General features: G+C 31.5%; 2 protein-coding genes across 5 annotated transcripts in view; one reads left to right on the top strand and one right to left on the bottom strand.

The window, feature by feature from the left end:
• The window catches only part of LOC119686205 (kinesin-like protein KIF17), a 223738-nt gene that overhangs the window by 101634 nt on the left and 103583 nt on the right, over positions 1 to 18521 (top strand). The window lies entirely within an intron of this gene.
• LOC119686201 (calcium-dependent secretion activator) overlaps positions 3070 to 18521 on the bottom strand; it is a gene marked incomplete at its 3' end in the record, with an annotated part of 46214 nt that continues 30762 nt past the window's right edge. For 2 of the 4 annotated variants that reach the window (XM_038100708.1, XM_038100710.1), the window contains 12 exon segments: positions 3070 to 3211; positions 3271 to 3427; positions 7766 to 7975; positions 8344 to 8456; positions 8538 to 8827; positions 8945 to 9132; positions 9202 to 9338; positions 13100 to 13306; positions 13371 to 13546; positions 13617 to 13723; positions 16673 to 16817; positions 16886 to 17116. In XM_038100708.1, the coding sequence (XP_037956636.1) occupies positions 3070 to 3211; positions 3271 to 3427; positions 7766 to 7975; positions 8344 to 8456; positions 8538 to 8827; positions 8945 to 9132; positions 9202 to 9338; positions 13100 to 13306; positions 13371 to 13546; positions 13617 to 13723; positions 16673 to 16817; positions 16886 to 17116 (2103 nt within the window). 4 annotated transcript variants of the gene reach the window in all.

Here is an 18521-nt window from a genome sequence, read left to right as displayed (position 1 = left end):
AATAGAAAACAGAGCAACGTCGCTCAACTAATTATTGTGTTTTGCGCATAATTTTTAACCGATTTTGCTCATCAGTATCTTATTAAAAAGATATTTTAATTATCTATCAAATGAGTATATATTAATAACTGTTGAAACAAGTAACAAAGATAAAAAATGACCTTGAATTGAAAAATTACTGTTTTTGTCCTGAAAACCCAACTTTGCTCGAGTGGCGCAATGTCATTTTTAATCCTATTGCTCCAAAACTTTGGGAATATCATTTTTTTGGTCAATGGCATATTCCTAGGGGGTGCGCTCATTAAAAATCGCATTTTAGTTTTTCTGAGCCACCCTAATACGTCATCTATACCGGCGCAGTTTTACAATTATACCATCCACTCACAGAAATGCGAAGACAACGCGTAATTTATATGCGGCAAAGGAGACATTTATCAGGGTACATGACACCAACCCATTATTGAGGCAGATTTCCTCAATAATGGGTACAGGTTAATAATAGAGGTTAACATAAGTCGAAAAAAACTTTATGAAAACATCACAAGACTGTCTATCAATATTTCTTTTTTTATCTCCATTTATTTTATTACAATCTGTCAGGTATGAATGACAATAAGTAATATATATTAACATGAATCGTAATAATAATAGTTATTACGATCTAAAAAAGAAAGGCACGTATGGACTATGTCTAGTGACATATCCATATATAATTAAAATAGAAGTGTTTGACCTACATATACATATTTAAAACGTATCTCGATGTTTTTCTTTTTAACCTTGTAAAAGTGTTGGAGGGGGACATTATTTAGTTGTGTAACCAGCGGGTTTGGATGCATATATATGCGACGAGCGTAATTCTTTGTAATTCGAGATATTTCTTCCATGATTACATACCAAGGTGCATTTGTGATCCTTCGTAGTGTTTTTGATTGAAAACACTGGATAATTGTCAAGTTTGAGTCTGCTGCAGTACCCCATAGTTGGGCTCCATAACTTCATATACCTAGGTTTAAGTACAGTTTTGTATATAAGCAGCTTATTGTCTAGTGACAGTTTGAAATTTGGCCTGAGGAACCAAAATAAGTTACGCTATTTGAGACCCAAGGTTTTACGCTTATTAAATATGTGTGGTTTCCAGGTTAGTTTATTATCTAGATGGATATCCAAGTATTTTGTTTCTACAGCTTGTGAAAAATGAGTTTTGTTTATTAAGACAGACGGGCACGTAGAACGTTTTGTAGTAAATGTTACTTGGACAGATTTTGACTCATTTGGTTTGATACGCCAATTTTTCATTCAGAGAGTAACATTGTTAAGGCAGGTTTGTAGTTTGGTGGAAGCACGAATTGGGTCATTGTCAACTGATAAAATAGCTGTATCGTCTGCAAATGTACCGATAACACTCTCATCGGTAAGGGTAAGATCCGCAGTATATACAAGATAAAGCGTTGGTCCCATTATGCTATCTTGATGTACTCCTGATCCTATATCACAAAATCCTGTAATTTCGTTTCCATGCTTTTTGAAAAAGTGCCTTGCCGAGAGATATGATTTAATAAATATGAAAAAATGTACGGGTTTTAGTTTAAAAAAAAGGCCCACATGCCATACTTAATCAAAAGCTTCTGAAATATCTATAAATTCCGTAGTGCAATATTTTTTACCATCTATCGCACTATGAATATGTCTGACAAGTCTATGAATTTGTTCTATTGTGCTATGTTTTTGGCGAAAGCCGAATTGATGGTCAGGGATGAGTCTGTTTTGTTGAATAATCGGTGTAAGGCGCTTTAGAAACAGGATTTCTATAACTTTTGACAGGATCGGAAGTAGAGTTATTGGCCGATATGTTTGTCATCTTCTAGAGTTTTCTCTGGTTTCGGTATCATGGAAATTTGCGCTATCTTCTACTGTGGCGGAATAAACCCCCTTATTATCACAGCGTAAAGTAGATGAGTGAGAAATACAAATCCTTTCAATATGACTGAAACAAACGCTACGTTCGATAAAATCTTCACCGTAGCACCTATCAGCAATTGCAATTTCGAAGCACTCTTACGAGAGCACAACGTGTTACTGATGCTTTTAAATTTGCAGCCAGACATAAAAAAGCAGCCATGCATTATAAACAGCAGATATCCGTAATTCTCATGGCTGCGAAGGCCCAATCCCGAAAAACTGGGGATAGCAAAACGATTTTACTTTTAATAAAATGGTATATGAAGTTCTACACACAATAGCGAATGCATTGGAGCTGCGGTTGAATACATACTGTGATTACAACGGACTATTAACAGTCAAAACTATTTGCGGAACTAAACCGTCTCACTGATTCCAGGTATATAAGAATAACGACACACCATCCCCAAACGAATGACATGGTATAGCGCATACACTGTACACTGAAAAATGCAATCAAGTGTCATCCATACATCCATTGTGCTTAAACCCTGTCGCTGGTGCTACTTGGACTTCGTACAACATCGTACAGCATCGCTAGCGGAGTTAGTGTAAGTTCCAACGATCAACCATGCAAAACCAACAATTCTTATTCAAAGCGACTAACCCAAAGGCACGCATATTGAATCAAATTCCAGCTGTCAGCTTCATGTTATGCAAAAAAATTCAATCCAGAAGTATAAACTATCAGATATCATTTTGTCAACTGCGTGTTTGTTTAACAAATATGATCTGCAGTATTTGTGTTAATAATTTAATAAAGTAGCATAATAAAGTTAACAAGTGCTTATATATATTGAATTAAGTATAATCTGATCTGAAAGATCAGAGAAAAAAAATTTTTTTGTGTAATATTATTATTTAAAAGTTTTGAGCTTTCATTTTACGTCTTAATGTTAAGGATATGTAATCTTCTAACCTTTGAATTATCTATTTTAATTTTGTTTTTTTCTTTTACAATAAACCATAACTTTTTCAAATTGCTGTTATGAAATTATATTTGTTTTAAAGATACAGAAGCCTATTCGTCTTTTTTATAAAAATTAAATAAAAATTTAAATATTTTATACAAAAAAAATATTCGGACTTAAACCATACATTTCTTACCCTTTACTTTCCCACCGTTCCTTTTCAAATCCTTTATGTATTGATTGTGCTATAGACGATTCCATTAAATCCACATATCGAACAACAAGTGGAGCAAATGTGTCTCTCAAATGCTGATGAAATCTGCCATTTCGAAGATTATCTTAAATTTAAGTAAGATAATAGCAACTTTTTTAGTATATACTCAAACGTATTACAAACCATCAACTCGTAAATAATCATTAAGTATTTGAAATAACGGAAATGAATCCCAAGTATCTGGCGGTTGCTCAGACAGAACGCGATCCATATCCACAGCAAAAAGAGACCAAAATATTTCAGCATGTTCCACCAGAAGATCACTAAACCATGCAAACGCCTGTTTTTGATATGATGAAATTAGTTATTCGAGTTTTTAAACTTTTTTAAACTGTATATAAAATAGAACGCATTTTAGTAAATGTACAAAAATTTTCAATTATTTTAGTCTTGAAAGTGTCAATTTTTATTATTCGTAATCATTTTCACAAAATAAAACTTAAAAAAGCTAGAAATACATAACCACAATATTTGTAACGAAACTGCTCAGCAAAATATTAAAAGCATGCAATTAATTTAAAAGAAACATTAACATTATTGTGTTCATTAAAAGTGTCAGGTACTATATGAAAACCCTTCTCTAATGAGTGTGGATTATGTAAAACTCATAACTGAAGTCATTTCTGTGCCACCTGCTTAACTTTTTATTTTATGTTGCTAATATTGAGTAACGTTCTGTGCAGAATGCTGTGATATGCGTTGTGCAGCAAAGCATTACCAAATGTTTAAAGCATCTGTTTCAAGTCATTTGACGTATGATGTATGCAACTGGATGTCAACATGAGAAACTCGCTGTCACATTCGATTCAATACATTTATTCTCATTGTTGAAACTGCTCTGAATGACTCAACCTAACTTTAGAACGACAAAAACTACAACAGTTTTTTAATTTGCATAACTTTTCAAACTAAATAAAATAAGAAGAGTTTTGTGAGGAAACTCTGTGACTATCCAGCCTAGATTTGAGGCAGGACGAGGTCAGTGGGTCGAGAACTACTTTCCCTTCTGACATTAGGAGGTCTTCCACGGCTGACATTTTGGCTATCATTCGTAGAGCGGAGAGTCTTCTGTTCGGTTAGGGTCTGTAGCAGCACAAAATATCAACTATAGTCGAGGTGTTCCGATTCGTTAGGAGACGGTACCCTGTTTATTAATATTCTATTCTATTTGTGATGAAATCTTTTTTGTAAATGATCTTTTAACCTGTCCGGTTAGGGTCTGTAGTAGCACAAAAGATCAACTATGGCGAGGTGCTCTGATGCGTTAGGAGACGGTGCCCTGTTTATTAACATTCTATTCTATTTGTGATAAATCTTTTTGTTAATGACCTTTTGCAAATGTGCGGACTAAGCGAAAACACACGATTTTGTCGGAAATATTTACACGATATAACACTATTTTGACATGGGTTGGGTATACCGAGGACAAAAGGAAGTTTTAAGTTATTAAGAGGCCGTGTGCAAGGAAAGACTAGAGGGCTATAATACCATCTTTTGATTTGTTAATTTTATCAAATTATTATTACGTTGAAATTTAAAGAAAAATATTTTTGTTTGCATATCTACGTCGGTCTAGTTTTTTTTACACTCCACTTCTTGTACTTAAATAAAGTACACCACATGGTTTGAATACATACATATTTCAACTACATGTAAATTACATTCATAAATAGTCAAAAATAATTATTGTTTTGCTCATATTATTTGTTTGTGTATATAACAGTATTCTACATCAAATAACCATAAACATAATAGGTATATAGTACTTGTACTCGCATGTGCGAATATTCTCTAAAAAAAACTTGCTTAATAGAAAATATTACTTAATGATTATATATTAAAAGAAATGTATTAAATTAATATTTTGACAAATCAGTTAATTTCACAATATTTTTAAGAATGGTGTAACAAAATTAAGTTATAAGTTATGAATGTTTCTAGATAATTTCTAGATATTTCTAGATAATTTCTTGAAAAGAAAACATTTTTGACGTGTATATATGTATATATTTGTACGTATATAAAACCAAAAAATTTAAATACATCTCTGCAATTAATATATCCATCATCAGATCATAATGGCAATAATAAAATTCAAATGTTAAAGCGATGTCATTAGGATATTAAGGAAAGTTTTATAATATGAAGTTTGTTTAAAGTTTAAAAAATAAAAAACTTGGCATGTTTATTTTTTTTCGACATATTTCTCTTATAGTCAAAGAACACTAAAGAAAGCCCTCCAAATTTTTATATGTGTAACAAGTAACACGGTATCACACGAATTACGTCGACTGATTAAAGCAAAACCGTATTAAAATAGTCCAACTTTCAAAAAACGACGAATTCCGTGAAGGTCGTCCAAAAACGATCGTTGTGCCAGAGAACATTGATGCCGTGCGTGAACTGATAATGCAAGAACGTCATGTGACATACCGCGAGATAAAGGCATCCTTGGGCATTTCTCCTACCAGCATACATTCGATATTGCATTAACATCTGGCCGTAAAAAAGGCTCGTGTTGATTGGTGCAAAGAAACCACAATTTGTATGCAATAACCCCACCCCCTCCATCTACCCCCTCCATTTTTCTATCTTTGTCACGCACCTGTTTAGATAAACCTACACTGCTATGTACTAAGTCTCTTGATCTCAATTAAATCTCTCAATTATTGAAATGGAGATTCCGCATTACCCTTCATGGCAGCGGTGGAAATCTTCTCACACTGTGGCTGCCGATGCTTTCCACCAACTGCAAATTTGAAAAAAATATATAATAAAATTATCAGTTGATAAAATGCTTAAAATGCTTCACATCCAAGAATATATTACTTCTTAGTAAAAATTCTTATTTTTATTAATCCTTTCACTATATATCAAATAAGAAAATTAGGATAAGGATATAAGGAAATAAGAAAAAGATATCAAAATAAGGAAACATAGCATGAACATCAGTATTGATCATTTAATTATTCAAACTGTACCTAACATTGTCATTAAATCTTCAAGAGATAATACTAAAGATCCACCACTGAAAAATATTGAAGCACGCAACTCTAAGAGGGGTGAACCCAAAGCTGTCACCTTACGCTATGGTAAGTAGATGCACTTCACTTATTAAAAAATATGGTAATTTGTCAACTAGCTTGATAGCCTAATGAATATTTTCTTTCATTTTATAATATACTATCAACTATAACTATTATTTGTTTATAAGCAAAGTGAAAAACATATTTACAGTAAGCAAAAAAATGGATATGGAATTAGTATGTATGAGCTTTATAGTCTCTTTATAATATATATAAGCAGTAGTTGTTTATAAATTAATTTTAAAATAGCAAGCAAATGAATAGGTTTCGAATCGAGTATATGCCTGTATATCGAGTATATCCCCAAAAAAGAGGTGTTGCGAGTGGGTAGTAAATCTCAAGCAAATTAATTGAATACTAATAAGCATGTGATAAATCACGTGGCTGGCAAGTGGCGTGATGAAGGTATTTTCCTGTATGCATTTTAAAGTGTATACTTGAGTATATTCACAGTTTTTATACATATTGATAGTTCATAATCTAATAAGTTATTTGTAATAATAAAAAAAATGTGATAAATAAGATAGCATTCCTTTTTGTAAAAAAAAACTGAATAACATTTTTGACTACTCTGTGAAAAGGATACTGAAGCGCTATAGTTCTTTGCATAATGTATATTAAGTTAAAATATATACATATACTATTTGTATATATACATATATACAGCTACATATTATAAATTAGTATATACATAAGTTTTTCCTGAGGTGACAACTGTGTTTGTAAAACAAAAGTTATATCTGATAATTTATTGATGTTGATGAAAACATATAATCTGAAACTGTAATAGCAGCACTTCGCGATAAGCAGATATACTCATTGGAAAGTATGTTCTATATAATGTGTGTAACGTAACGATTATAAAGTAGTTTAATTGCTGATTACCGCGTATATCCAGACGAACTGAACAGATTTCATTGTGAAATATTATGAGACTTATTCGCTTATAACTGGCTTATTATGATAGCAGTAAAAAAAAATCTTTAAAAAAGTAGAGTATTGTATTGAAAATTATAAAAAAATATACATTATTAACATAAAACTTTGAAACTAAAGTAATTACAAAAACAAGGATAATGCAACTGAAGGCGTATGGGATGAATAGATTTGCGCAAACATTCATAGAGTGTTGGCGGTTGCATTTTAGCTTACAACATCGGAGAGTGCGGTATTGACCTTATCAACAACTGCAAATATGTAGTTGAAACTGACAAAGGTTTCTATTAACTCAGTTAAGTTTTAAATAAACAAAAATATATTTTGTTAGTAAATCCGATCGTAAATTATTACTGATTTTATTTATACATACATATGTATATGTATGTATATGATCTTAAATTGTGATCAATTTCTAGGTTTTAATAAACATATGAACAAAATTAAGAATAATATGAATGTTGATCATAACGATAGAAAAAGTGGATGATAAATTAATTCATTTATTTTAATATTTAGTGCATTGTATGCGAATATGTAAAATGTGATGGTATATAATATCATTCTATGTTTTATTTGTCAATGTTGGTACATGCCATTGGAACTGGTGATTGGTAGATTGCATGAGTCGGCATGCAGTATTGGAACGATGTTGCGCTATCACTTGCCAAAGGTTTCGACTCGTTAATTGATTTTGGTATTTCCACATCAGCATTTACATTTTGTGAAGCTGTGCCGTCATTTCCACCAATTTCATTCTTTTGAGTATCGTTGTCCCTTTTTTCCTTTTTATCATGTTTGCGTAACTATAAGGCATACATACACACTATACATATATGATTCTATAGTTAAAAATATGTAATGACATATTCAAGTTTTGATATACTTTTTTATATAAATCCATTGTGAGCAATACAAAAATGACTATTTACGCATAACTTATAACACTTTATGAATGTTGTTTGTTTCAAAATAAAAATGAATAAACTGTATATGGACTAACATAATGACATGGTTAAAAAATGTGTATTCATAACATTTTTTAATTCTTGGATATCACTCATACATACATTTATATAAGAACATATGTACAAACATTCATGTGCGTATACGAAAATATTTGAAGAATTACATACACGAAGTATTTTCTATCCTAAAATACTTGAGCACTTACCTCAGCATAATGTTCTTCATTTTGCTGCAATAGATCCACGCAAAGTTCTGCCAAATGTATAAGGTCCTCAAGTTTTTTTGAAGCCGATACAATTATTTCACCACGTAGGTCCTCTGATATATGGCGAGCAAAATAAAATACAAATTAAAAATTTCTCTTTCAAATATATATATGTATGTATGTGGTATACTAACCTTCTATTTTTGCTTGCGAAGACAACCGAGTATAGTTAACTAAAGCCGCTGTTTCCAGGCTTTTCTTAATCATAAGGCGTACTTCCTCAGGTGGTACAGGGGTTACAATATCTTTCATTAAAACCCTTTCTAATAATGAAAGCGTGGCTTTTAATGCACCTTCTGGTCTCCCAAAAGGAAAACAGAACCTGAAATTTGTAATTTGAAACTCCAGTAGCACTCGTAAACGTTCCTTAATTTCAGCAAATTTTTCCTTTTCTTCATGCGTGATGCTTCCGACACCGTCCGGCCTGCAAAAGTGACAAACACATTCAAAGTAACATGCTTTTAATATTATTTTAAAAATGATTGAAAATAGTATAAAATAATTGAATAAAGTGTAATTACTAATAAATGGAAATACATACCTATTTCCATGGACATGACTTGCACAAAACGCGAATGAATAATGAATTAAAGTTGGATCTATCATGGACTGCTTTTCCGCACGGTCTAGTAAATCAGACAGATAACATAAATGTCTGTAACAACCTCGTACACCGTAGCGTGCACAGTATTCATCTAATACGAAGACCTGACCCGGACTAAACCAACCCTATTAAGTATTTAGAAAAATATATTTAATAAAAATACAAAAACACGTTATAACTTATAATGTAATTACCAGTGACGCATAAGGGTCATTTAATCGATACTCAAGTGTTAAGTTTTGTAGAACCTTAAATAAAGTCGCATGATCAAAAGTACAAGGATCTGCACTGATGTAATCCTCCATACCATGTTTACGTGCTTTATCCGCATCTTCATAAAAAGAAAGAAATAAGATATATTGTGTAATCGGATATAAGTAGAAAAAGCAATATCTTAAAACTGCCAACTGATATATGTTACACGCTTGGTAAAAATTATTTTGACGTTAGTGGTAGTTAGTTGCCATGTAACGAAATATTCAAGACTATTGAATAATATATTGCTTTTGAAGCTTTCTATCATTTTGATCTTTGCTCGACTGATTCAGTGCTGAAACTAGTTTTGATAACATGTACTTGAACACTTATAAATCAGATCCAACGGTAGGCACTTTTACGAAGTTGTCGTTCTTCTGATGAACTGCTATAATTTTTCTAATTTACTATTGGGTTGGTTGATGGTATTCGCCCATTTTTTAGAAAGTACCGATTCTCATATTATTAGAATGTTGCCGCTATTTGTTTTTTACATTACGGTGACGAAGATATTTATTTATATTAATATCACAAAGATATCTACAGGGTCACCGCCTATAGAAGACTTGATTTAACTGATGGATTTGGTTCTAACGTTTGAGTGTGTTGGTTTGACAAGTAGAGAAAAGTTGACGCTTGGGCGACTCAATAAAAAATGTCTTGGGGATGACGTTGCTAAATTGATTGCCACACCATTTATTTATTTTGAAAACTTGGAGCAGTATCGTTTACTGAAGGTTGGTAATTTTATTTGAAAATGTACTCTTCTGTACATGTTTTACGTTGTTCACTTTCTACAACATTAAACACTCCATAAGCTGAAGAAACGTAATTTTCTAAGCGAACATCTATATATATATATAATACAGATTATATATTTTGACATCATCTGATAGTAGCTGTTGCTGAAAAAAGGACTCGCTAATGGAGTCAAGTGGACCATGCAACCAATGCAGTCAAAAATACCAATATTAATTTCTCATCTCAATTTAAATCACTATATTTGTGTTTATGCATTATATATGAGTTAAAATGTTTCACAAATTTTTGTCAAATTTAATTTCATTGGAGTACATTGAAGTCTTTAATTTAAGTTAAAGTTAAAGTGAAAAAGCTTCTGTAACTAAATAAGCACCATCAAGACAACACAAGAGTGTAGTGATTGAAGAATCACTTACGTCGCCTTTGGGTGCTTCTCTCTTTCGTCGTGCACAAGTGTATTCAAAATCTCCATGATATAATAAAGATAACAATTTAACTCGTCTTGTCACATCTTGTCACAAGATGCGTTGCGAAACAGCATCAGCAACATGGAAACCAACATGGAGATAATAGTTCAATGATGTCCTTGCTTTTTATTTATTTGTTTATTTCGCAGTTTACATTACAAGTTAAGCTTTGATCCTCCGTTAAAAGTTTTATCTGAAGAAATTTCGAATACGTCACCATAAATTTTCATGAAAATCATGAAAAAAATTGATTGATTCCAAAGACAACAGTAGTTGCAAAAAGTTCAACATGTGATTTCATTATGTAGAAGAAAATTGTAGAAACCTAACCGACAACAACGTGTATAGGTAGTTTTGTAAAAATTTAGGTCAGCTGGCGGTACAGTTATAAACTAGTGTCAAAACTTGGATAGAAAATTTTTTGTGGGCATTAGTGATTAAGAATAAGGGTGTGCACTTCATGCGAAATTTTGGTTGTACAGGTAAATAGCGACTGCGATACAGTATCTAGCAGAACTCGAATTATAGGATAGTCAAAATTATTGACATAACGAACACTTTTGTACATATTGCACTAATGCTGGCAAGCACTAGCCTTATAACCCAAAAATGTTAAATGTGACGGCAATCGCCATTTCACTAAATGCAAAAAACATTTGATCAAAAATCTAAGTGCATTAACTCAAAAAGAGAACATCCAGCTAATTATAAGGGCTGCACTTGCAATCTTACCATTGCACTGAAAAAGAATATTCAAAATACTACAGTGCTGAAACTAAAGGTTTTACCTTATTTGTGCTCTCATCAAAATCTCTTTTGCTTATGCAGCACACACTCTCCTAGGTAAGCCAAGTCAGGGCATTCTATTTTACGTAGAAATTGTGAAATTCCGCAACATCTTCATGATTTTGATTTGCAGCTTATTCAAGAAACATTTCTAAAATCTTCAATAAGCTGTACAATACCGGATTATTCAACATATGTTAGGTTGGAGTGGCGGCCTTGTTTACCAAGATAGTCCACTTGAGCACAAATAATGGCCCGTTGTAGCAAATTCAACTTATAGAAGTGATAGATTGCATTGAAAAGGTAGTGGAACAGTAATTGTAATAAAAAAAAGACTTTCAACACTACTCTATAATCAATAATACAAGTTCACTTGAATCTGTATCAATTGTTATAGGGACTTCTATATTGTAATATAAAACTTCAACTTTCGTCGGCATATAGACCACCCGTATAAGAAACTTTCTGTCAGATATTAAAACTCTTTTTGAAACCGAAAAACTGAGAGGCTGATGTACTAAACATGCTGGCTTAAAATTGAATCAGTTTTCTATTGATAATAACATTCAATTGCAATTCCTGAAGAACCAACTCATTATGGAAATAATGGTTGGGTTCATACATTGAACATTAGTATTTTTAAGAATATAGATTTTGACTTACATCTTTCTGTTTTGCATACGGTCTCCTCTGATCACTTATCAAGTTTCTTAACGATTGAAGAAGGATTCATATTACCGATAAATTGATACCAATTTAAAGAACTTCTAATTGGCAAAACATTGCATGGAAGCTTAAATAATATTATTGATTTAGACACTCTCTTCTTAATCGGAGATTACTGAGAGAATTCAAAACGCAAAAGCAATTCATCCAATGTATCCCCATAACAATTAAGAACAACTAAGGCTATTATTCAGAGACGTGAACGTTCAACGAAATTGGCTCTTAGAACAAACTAAAAAATTATGATATTCCAGTTGAAATGATACAACTTTTAGCAAGCCATTTTAGCTATTTGTCAAATGGAGAGTTCTTGATTAAAATCCAAAACCACTTTTTATCCATAAACAAACCTAAAGCAAGTGTCACTTAATATCTTCGTTTGATTAAGCAACAAAGAAGAATTTATTTGTTTATAATGCATTTATTAGTTGCAATTGACATTTTACTGTAAGGTGTGGAATATGGTTTGGGACACATTTTATTATTCGTTGTTATATATCGTTGTTTTCCAAAGATTTTTGTTTTTGGATTGCAGGAAATGGTCACTAGTAAATAGAAATTCCTTCAAATGCATTGTCCTGAACACTGACCCGATGCACTATCGAAACTCTTTAAACCACTTTTAATTCATTTTATAAGATGGTGTGTAGAATTTTCATTTTCCTCGTCCATCTATCTTTTTGTCTCGGAAATGGTATTTTTTTATAATCATTGTTATTTCATTTTGCAAATTCACCAAAACTTATTCGTATTGAACGTTGTTAAAGCAAAAGACGATAACTTATTTGAGATACAATATAGATTCAAGGTTTTAAATAGTACCAGATTAATGGAATATCGCCAACTATACCGGTATAGTCGTATAATAAGTCATTTGCACTTTAAGGTGAAAAATAATGAAATATCTTTAATTTTTAATATAATACTATTAGTCAAAATTTCGTGTAATATATTTCTCTTACACTTTGCTGTTTCGAAAACCGCAAATACTTCAAAACAAAAAATTTACTATAACTAATAGTAAATAGTAATAGTATAACTAATTTACTATAACAAAATAAGAGAGCGTTAAGTTTACAAATAAATATTTAATTACCTCCTTGAATTTTCGATATTGCTGAATTCTTATCTTGTGTGATAGGCGGTGTTGGCTTATGTGATTGACCTGTTGCTCGATACATAGCCATCACCCAAAGACTACATTCATTTTCATCATCACATGCAAAAGCTATACTATCACCTTCTCGCACTGCATTGAAAAAAAATCTTCCTCCATTTAAATCTATACCGAACATTAGATTCGCTATGACATGATAAAAATTAAAAATTAACTACCGATGATGACATTCATGTACAATTAAACATACCGCTTGCTGCTTCTATATAATCAACTGTATATCCATCAAGTTGCATCATTTCAGACGGTTCAGACTTTTTCTCTTTATAGCTACACATTGCAAATGTATATTGTGATACTTGCACCAAAACAAAATATCGTTTCTTCCATTTTTTCCACACTGACTTACCAATAGCAAAAAGATATCTAAAAACAAAGAAAGAATTTAAAATATTTGAAATATCATTCAACTAAATCATTTCCATAGCAAACTCACCCACAATGCTTCATATTTAATGGCTTATCTAAACGGCAAGCAATTTTAATTCGTAAATCTTGGTCAGGCAGATTTTTTGGAACCAACATACGATGCCACTCAGGAGCCTATTTTAAAATGTACAGACTTCCATTTAATACATATTATGTACAAAGGAGTAAATATTTAAAACTGTGACTATTTCAATTAACAAACATTGCAACAAATAAAAATTTATTTTATGATATATAGCTTTAATCTTTCATGGTCATAAAAATTATAATTTGTTCAGTTTAAGGTTTCTTATTTTACAGTATAGAGCACCAACAACCGTTGAAAGTATTACATACATATGTATATGAAAGCTTACTGCAAAAATACTGACGAATTTGATCAAATTTCCTTCAGTGATTATCATTATTTCATGAGTATTTTATCAAGCATATGGAAAATCCATAAGTAATTGAAAATGCACAATCTCATCTGTGAAGGGCTGTAAGCCTCCTCTTATAAACTGTTTCTGAACATTTGTGAATTTATGGCCGCGCTGTGGCTAACTATGTGCCTATAACTTACCAAAAATTTTCTCAAAACAATCTAATACTGCAAGATATCAGTAAAGGGCATTAAAATGATGTTGGCTATATTTAAATCTAGTTTTTTAACCTTGCCATTGATTATCATAACCTGCTACTTTTTGCTCAAATTGTGGATTCTCACATCCAAAGATATTAAGGGGGAAGTTATGCCCAAACATATAACTTCAATCATTGCCTGTTCATAACCTGCTTTTTTTTTTTTGTTCAAATTATTGATTCTCACAATCAAAGATATTAAACGGGAAGTTAATATAACTTCAACTGATACCAGCGGAATTCCTTGGAGTTCCAATTCCAATTCATTAGCGTATTATACCAAAACGTGTGTGAAGAATATAGTGGTGTTGAGCCTTCACAGCTGATATCCACGTAAAACTCTGGACCTTCATCCAAAGATATTCTTTGCACAACAAAATATAAACACGATTTTAAGAAAGCGACTAGTATTGACAAAATTATCCTAAAAATGATGAAATCCATTTGTCATTATCCATTTATGACAATAATTTGTGTTACTAGGCTTTCCATTGTTGTATTCTAATTTGTGTATTTCCTACTGAGTAAAAGAAATGTGGATTATAATGACTTACAAATTAGATAAAGATTCTATGGCTTTTTCATATAAACTCATAAGTATACCTATAGCCTTTCGAAACTCTTCAAAAAACTACTTCTATAAAAATGTCTCCTTTTTTGGATGACCGAAATTTGCTTTATCACAATTTGGCTTTAGGAAAACTATGGACCATTGAACAGGTTATATGCTTCTTTTTAATTTACGTTATAAATACTGACTGTGTTTTAAGAAAGAAATTATTATGTATTGCTTATTTCAACCTCAAAAAGTTATTTCATAGTCGTAAGTCAATGCTGACTTAATTCATGCAAAAGTTACCAAGTTTTCTAACTTAATTCATAATTAAGTCACTATTAACACCTAAGTCTTATTTTAATTGTTTTATTTTAACAAATATTTAAGCTGAAAACTTTAGTTATAAAAAATCAAATACAAATAATAAATTAAAATTATTTTACAAAAAATGTGCATATGTACCCAATTCGCAATAGGTGAGTTTATAGTTTCTGTAAACCTACCACATCAGCTGTTAAATAAAGGTTATATAAATAACATTTGTTATAAAAAAATATTGGTGTTTACCAAGTATATACTAACGGGCCTATTCTGTGGCACTTCACAGAATTGTCAAATTCTTTAATAAAATTTTTGATTTTTATAAACCAGAAAGCTTTTTGGTATTCTGGACACATCTTGACAAATTTCAAAGCTCAAGTAATAAATGCTTCTCACCACACTATGGTGTAAAGTGTTTTGTATATAAAACTGTTCGTAACTGTTCGTAATTGTTCGTAAATAAAATGGATTCTTATACAACGTAAGTATTTAATAATTTATTCTTTTTTATTTTAAATAATATTTTAAATATAAATTTCTATTTGTAGAAACACAAAACGCGAACGTGCTACGCACGAACAGTTGGAATTGTATGTGTCGTTTTGGACAATTTAGATGGAATTCTTTTTCTTTAATTAAATGCACATATTACCCGGTTTTTACAACATTTTCTTCCTCAATCGAACTAGGAAACTTTATTTCTCCTCCTTTCCTTTCAGTACTACTAAGAGACGACTGGCTCATGGGAACGTTGAAGTTGTTGCCTACACATTTTTGGTAGGAGCCGTGCCCAAAGAAATGTAATGCTGCCAAAACCCATATAGTTAAAGGTAGTGAAGTTTTTTGTTTATCATGCGGTTCCAGATCATTGATGAGACGCCTGCAAATTTCACGCGTTAAACGAAAATTTTGCATAAATGCATTTTCGTTCAATAAAAATGGATCACTGGCATCTCGCAAATGTCTTAAGTTACGCGCGAGATATACTTTTTTAGCATTTTTCTCTTCTAACAATATTAGTAACAGTAACATATCTTCTTCCATTGTAACAAATAACAAAAATGCTTAAAAAGAGCATATTTTTATAGTTGTCAACAGCATTTGTAGTATTGACAATTAACAAGAAAAATAGCTTTTTATTTATGTCACAGAATACCAAAACCTTGACAGCAGTCAATTTTGACAAGTGTCAATGTTTGACAAGTTTATAAAGTGCACAGAATAGGTCCCTAAGACTATATAATAAATATTGTCATGTAATATATAAACGAATATCAAAAATAAGTTACATAATCTTTTTATGTATGCAATTTAGTATACCTAAGTATTACTTTACTTTGTAGTATTTTTGGCAGAATCTAACGAAACATTAGGTTACAAAAAAAAATTCACCTCTATGAGTCTTCTATAAAATAAAAGACTACATTAGCCCAAATAATGCTTAACAAAAAATATAATAAGTCTGTCATTAATATATAAATAATATAAAGTTTTGCAATTTTCATTTCTGCACAATTTTAAATGTTTTTTTTTTTTGTTTTGAGAACAATTAGAAGTTAACTTACTTTTGATGAAACCGGAGTTGGTTTGATTGTCACTTTTCCCAATTCTTTGTCTTCTAAAGCTAACATACCGGGATTTTCTGTAAATAGTTTCACTTTGACCACAGGGAGCGGATGCGTTGTGGTAAAATCGCCTTGGGTATCCCACCTTCATAAGATAAAAAATAACCAAAATATAAATCATGATTATCGTAGAATTATATGAAATATGCTCACATTGGTTTCGAAGCTTCCGCCTGATCTGTTTGAAGCTTTTCACCATTTTCAACCTCCATTGTGCAATAAACAATACGGTTCGGTGAGAGCGATTTGAGACCTTTTACTTCCATCACAATTACTTCAAGCTGAAATGTTAGAACAACATCTAACTTGGTTAACTGTGTAATAACATCTTCAGAATCCCCTTCCAATTTGGATAATGAACCATGTGACCTAAGGATCATTTTGCTAGAATTTAAAATTTAAATTAAATTTAACACATTTTCATTGAAAAATGATTGTATATTATTTATTACATAAATAAATAAAACAACATTACTTCATATTATGCTATATAATTGTCATCACTCAACAATCCATCACGTCACAATATTGAAGGAAATGTACGTTTCAATTTTTCAGTTGCTTGGATCTAGATTTCGAGTAGGCAGAGGTGGTAAGAAATACTGCACTGCGGTACTTATAGATATTTCACAGACATTTGATCGAGTATGGTATAAGAGCTTTCTATTCAAACTAAAACTGAATCTACCCTTACATTTTTTCATACTTATTAAATCATACCTCTCGGGAAATAACTTTTTCATTACATTAGTTTCATGGTAATAAAACTACAGAACTTCATGATATAGTAAAAGGAGAAGTACCTCAAAGTAGTATAATAGGACCAATGCTTTATCTTTTATATACTTCGGACCTTTCCCTTACGGATGAGAATGTAATCGCCGTATTTGCAGACGACACAGTTGTTTTATCATTTGACAGTGACCCAATGCATGCTTCCACTAAACTACAAATCTACTTCAACAACTTTGCCCACTAGATGTAAAATCGGCATATCAAACCAAATGAAATAAAATCTGTTCAGGTAATATTCACAACAAAAGATTCTACCTGCCCGCCTCTTTTTAAAAAACAACTCACAATAACCGCATGCTGTACAAACAAAATACTTGGGAACTCATCTGGATAGTGAACTTACCTGAAGAACCCATATATTAAAAAAGCGAAATCCTTTAGGTCTCAAATTGCGAAACTTATTTTGGTTCTTCAGTCAAAATTCCAAACTGTCACTCGATAATAAGCTGCTAATATACAAAACTGTACTATGAAGTTGTAAAGCCAGTTATAGGGTATGGCAGCAGACCTAAACCTGGCTATTATCCAGCGGTTCCAATCTAAACCCTACGCATGATCTCAAATGCACCTTGGTATATACCTTGATACACAAATGAATAAATGACTACAGTGGAAAAAAATACATCGTATGTATTTATAAGACAGTAAAGAAGACAGTGCCGCGTTAACTGTAGAGACAAAAAAGTTAACGCAAGGCGCCATGGCCTTAGAACAAAGAAGGTGTCCTATTGTTATGCGTGCTTACGTTTATACTAACCATCACTGCCTATGGTAGCGCACACAAATTCACACTCAGCTATTTTTTTTTTTTTTTGCATTTGAGTTGCAGTTTTTTCATTCAATTAAGACCGAATATTATGCTGCAATTTGTTTATTTTCATAAATTCAGCGAAATTCACGAAAATGATATCATGTCGAAATTTTAACTGAAGTTAAATTTTGTTAAATTTAATTTCATTGTTTATTTTAATTTATTTTGGTTTCTTTTAATATA

This window comes from Teleopsis dalmanni, chromosome 2 (assembly GCF_002237135.1).
Source record: "Teleopsis dalmanni isolate 2A chromosome 2, ASM223713v2, whole genome shotgun sequence".
NCBI classification, from domain to species: Eukaryota; Metazoa; Arthropoda; class Insecta; order Diptera; family Diopsidae; genus Teleopsis; species Teleopsis dalmanni.
Note: the sequence above shows the minus strand (reverse complement) of the source record. Positions and strands in the feature narration are given on the sequence as shown.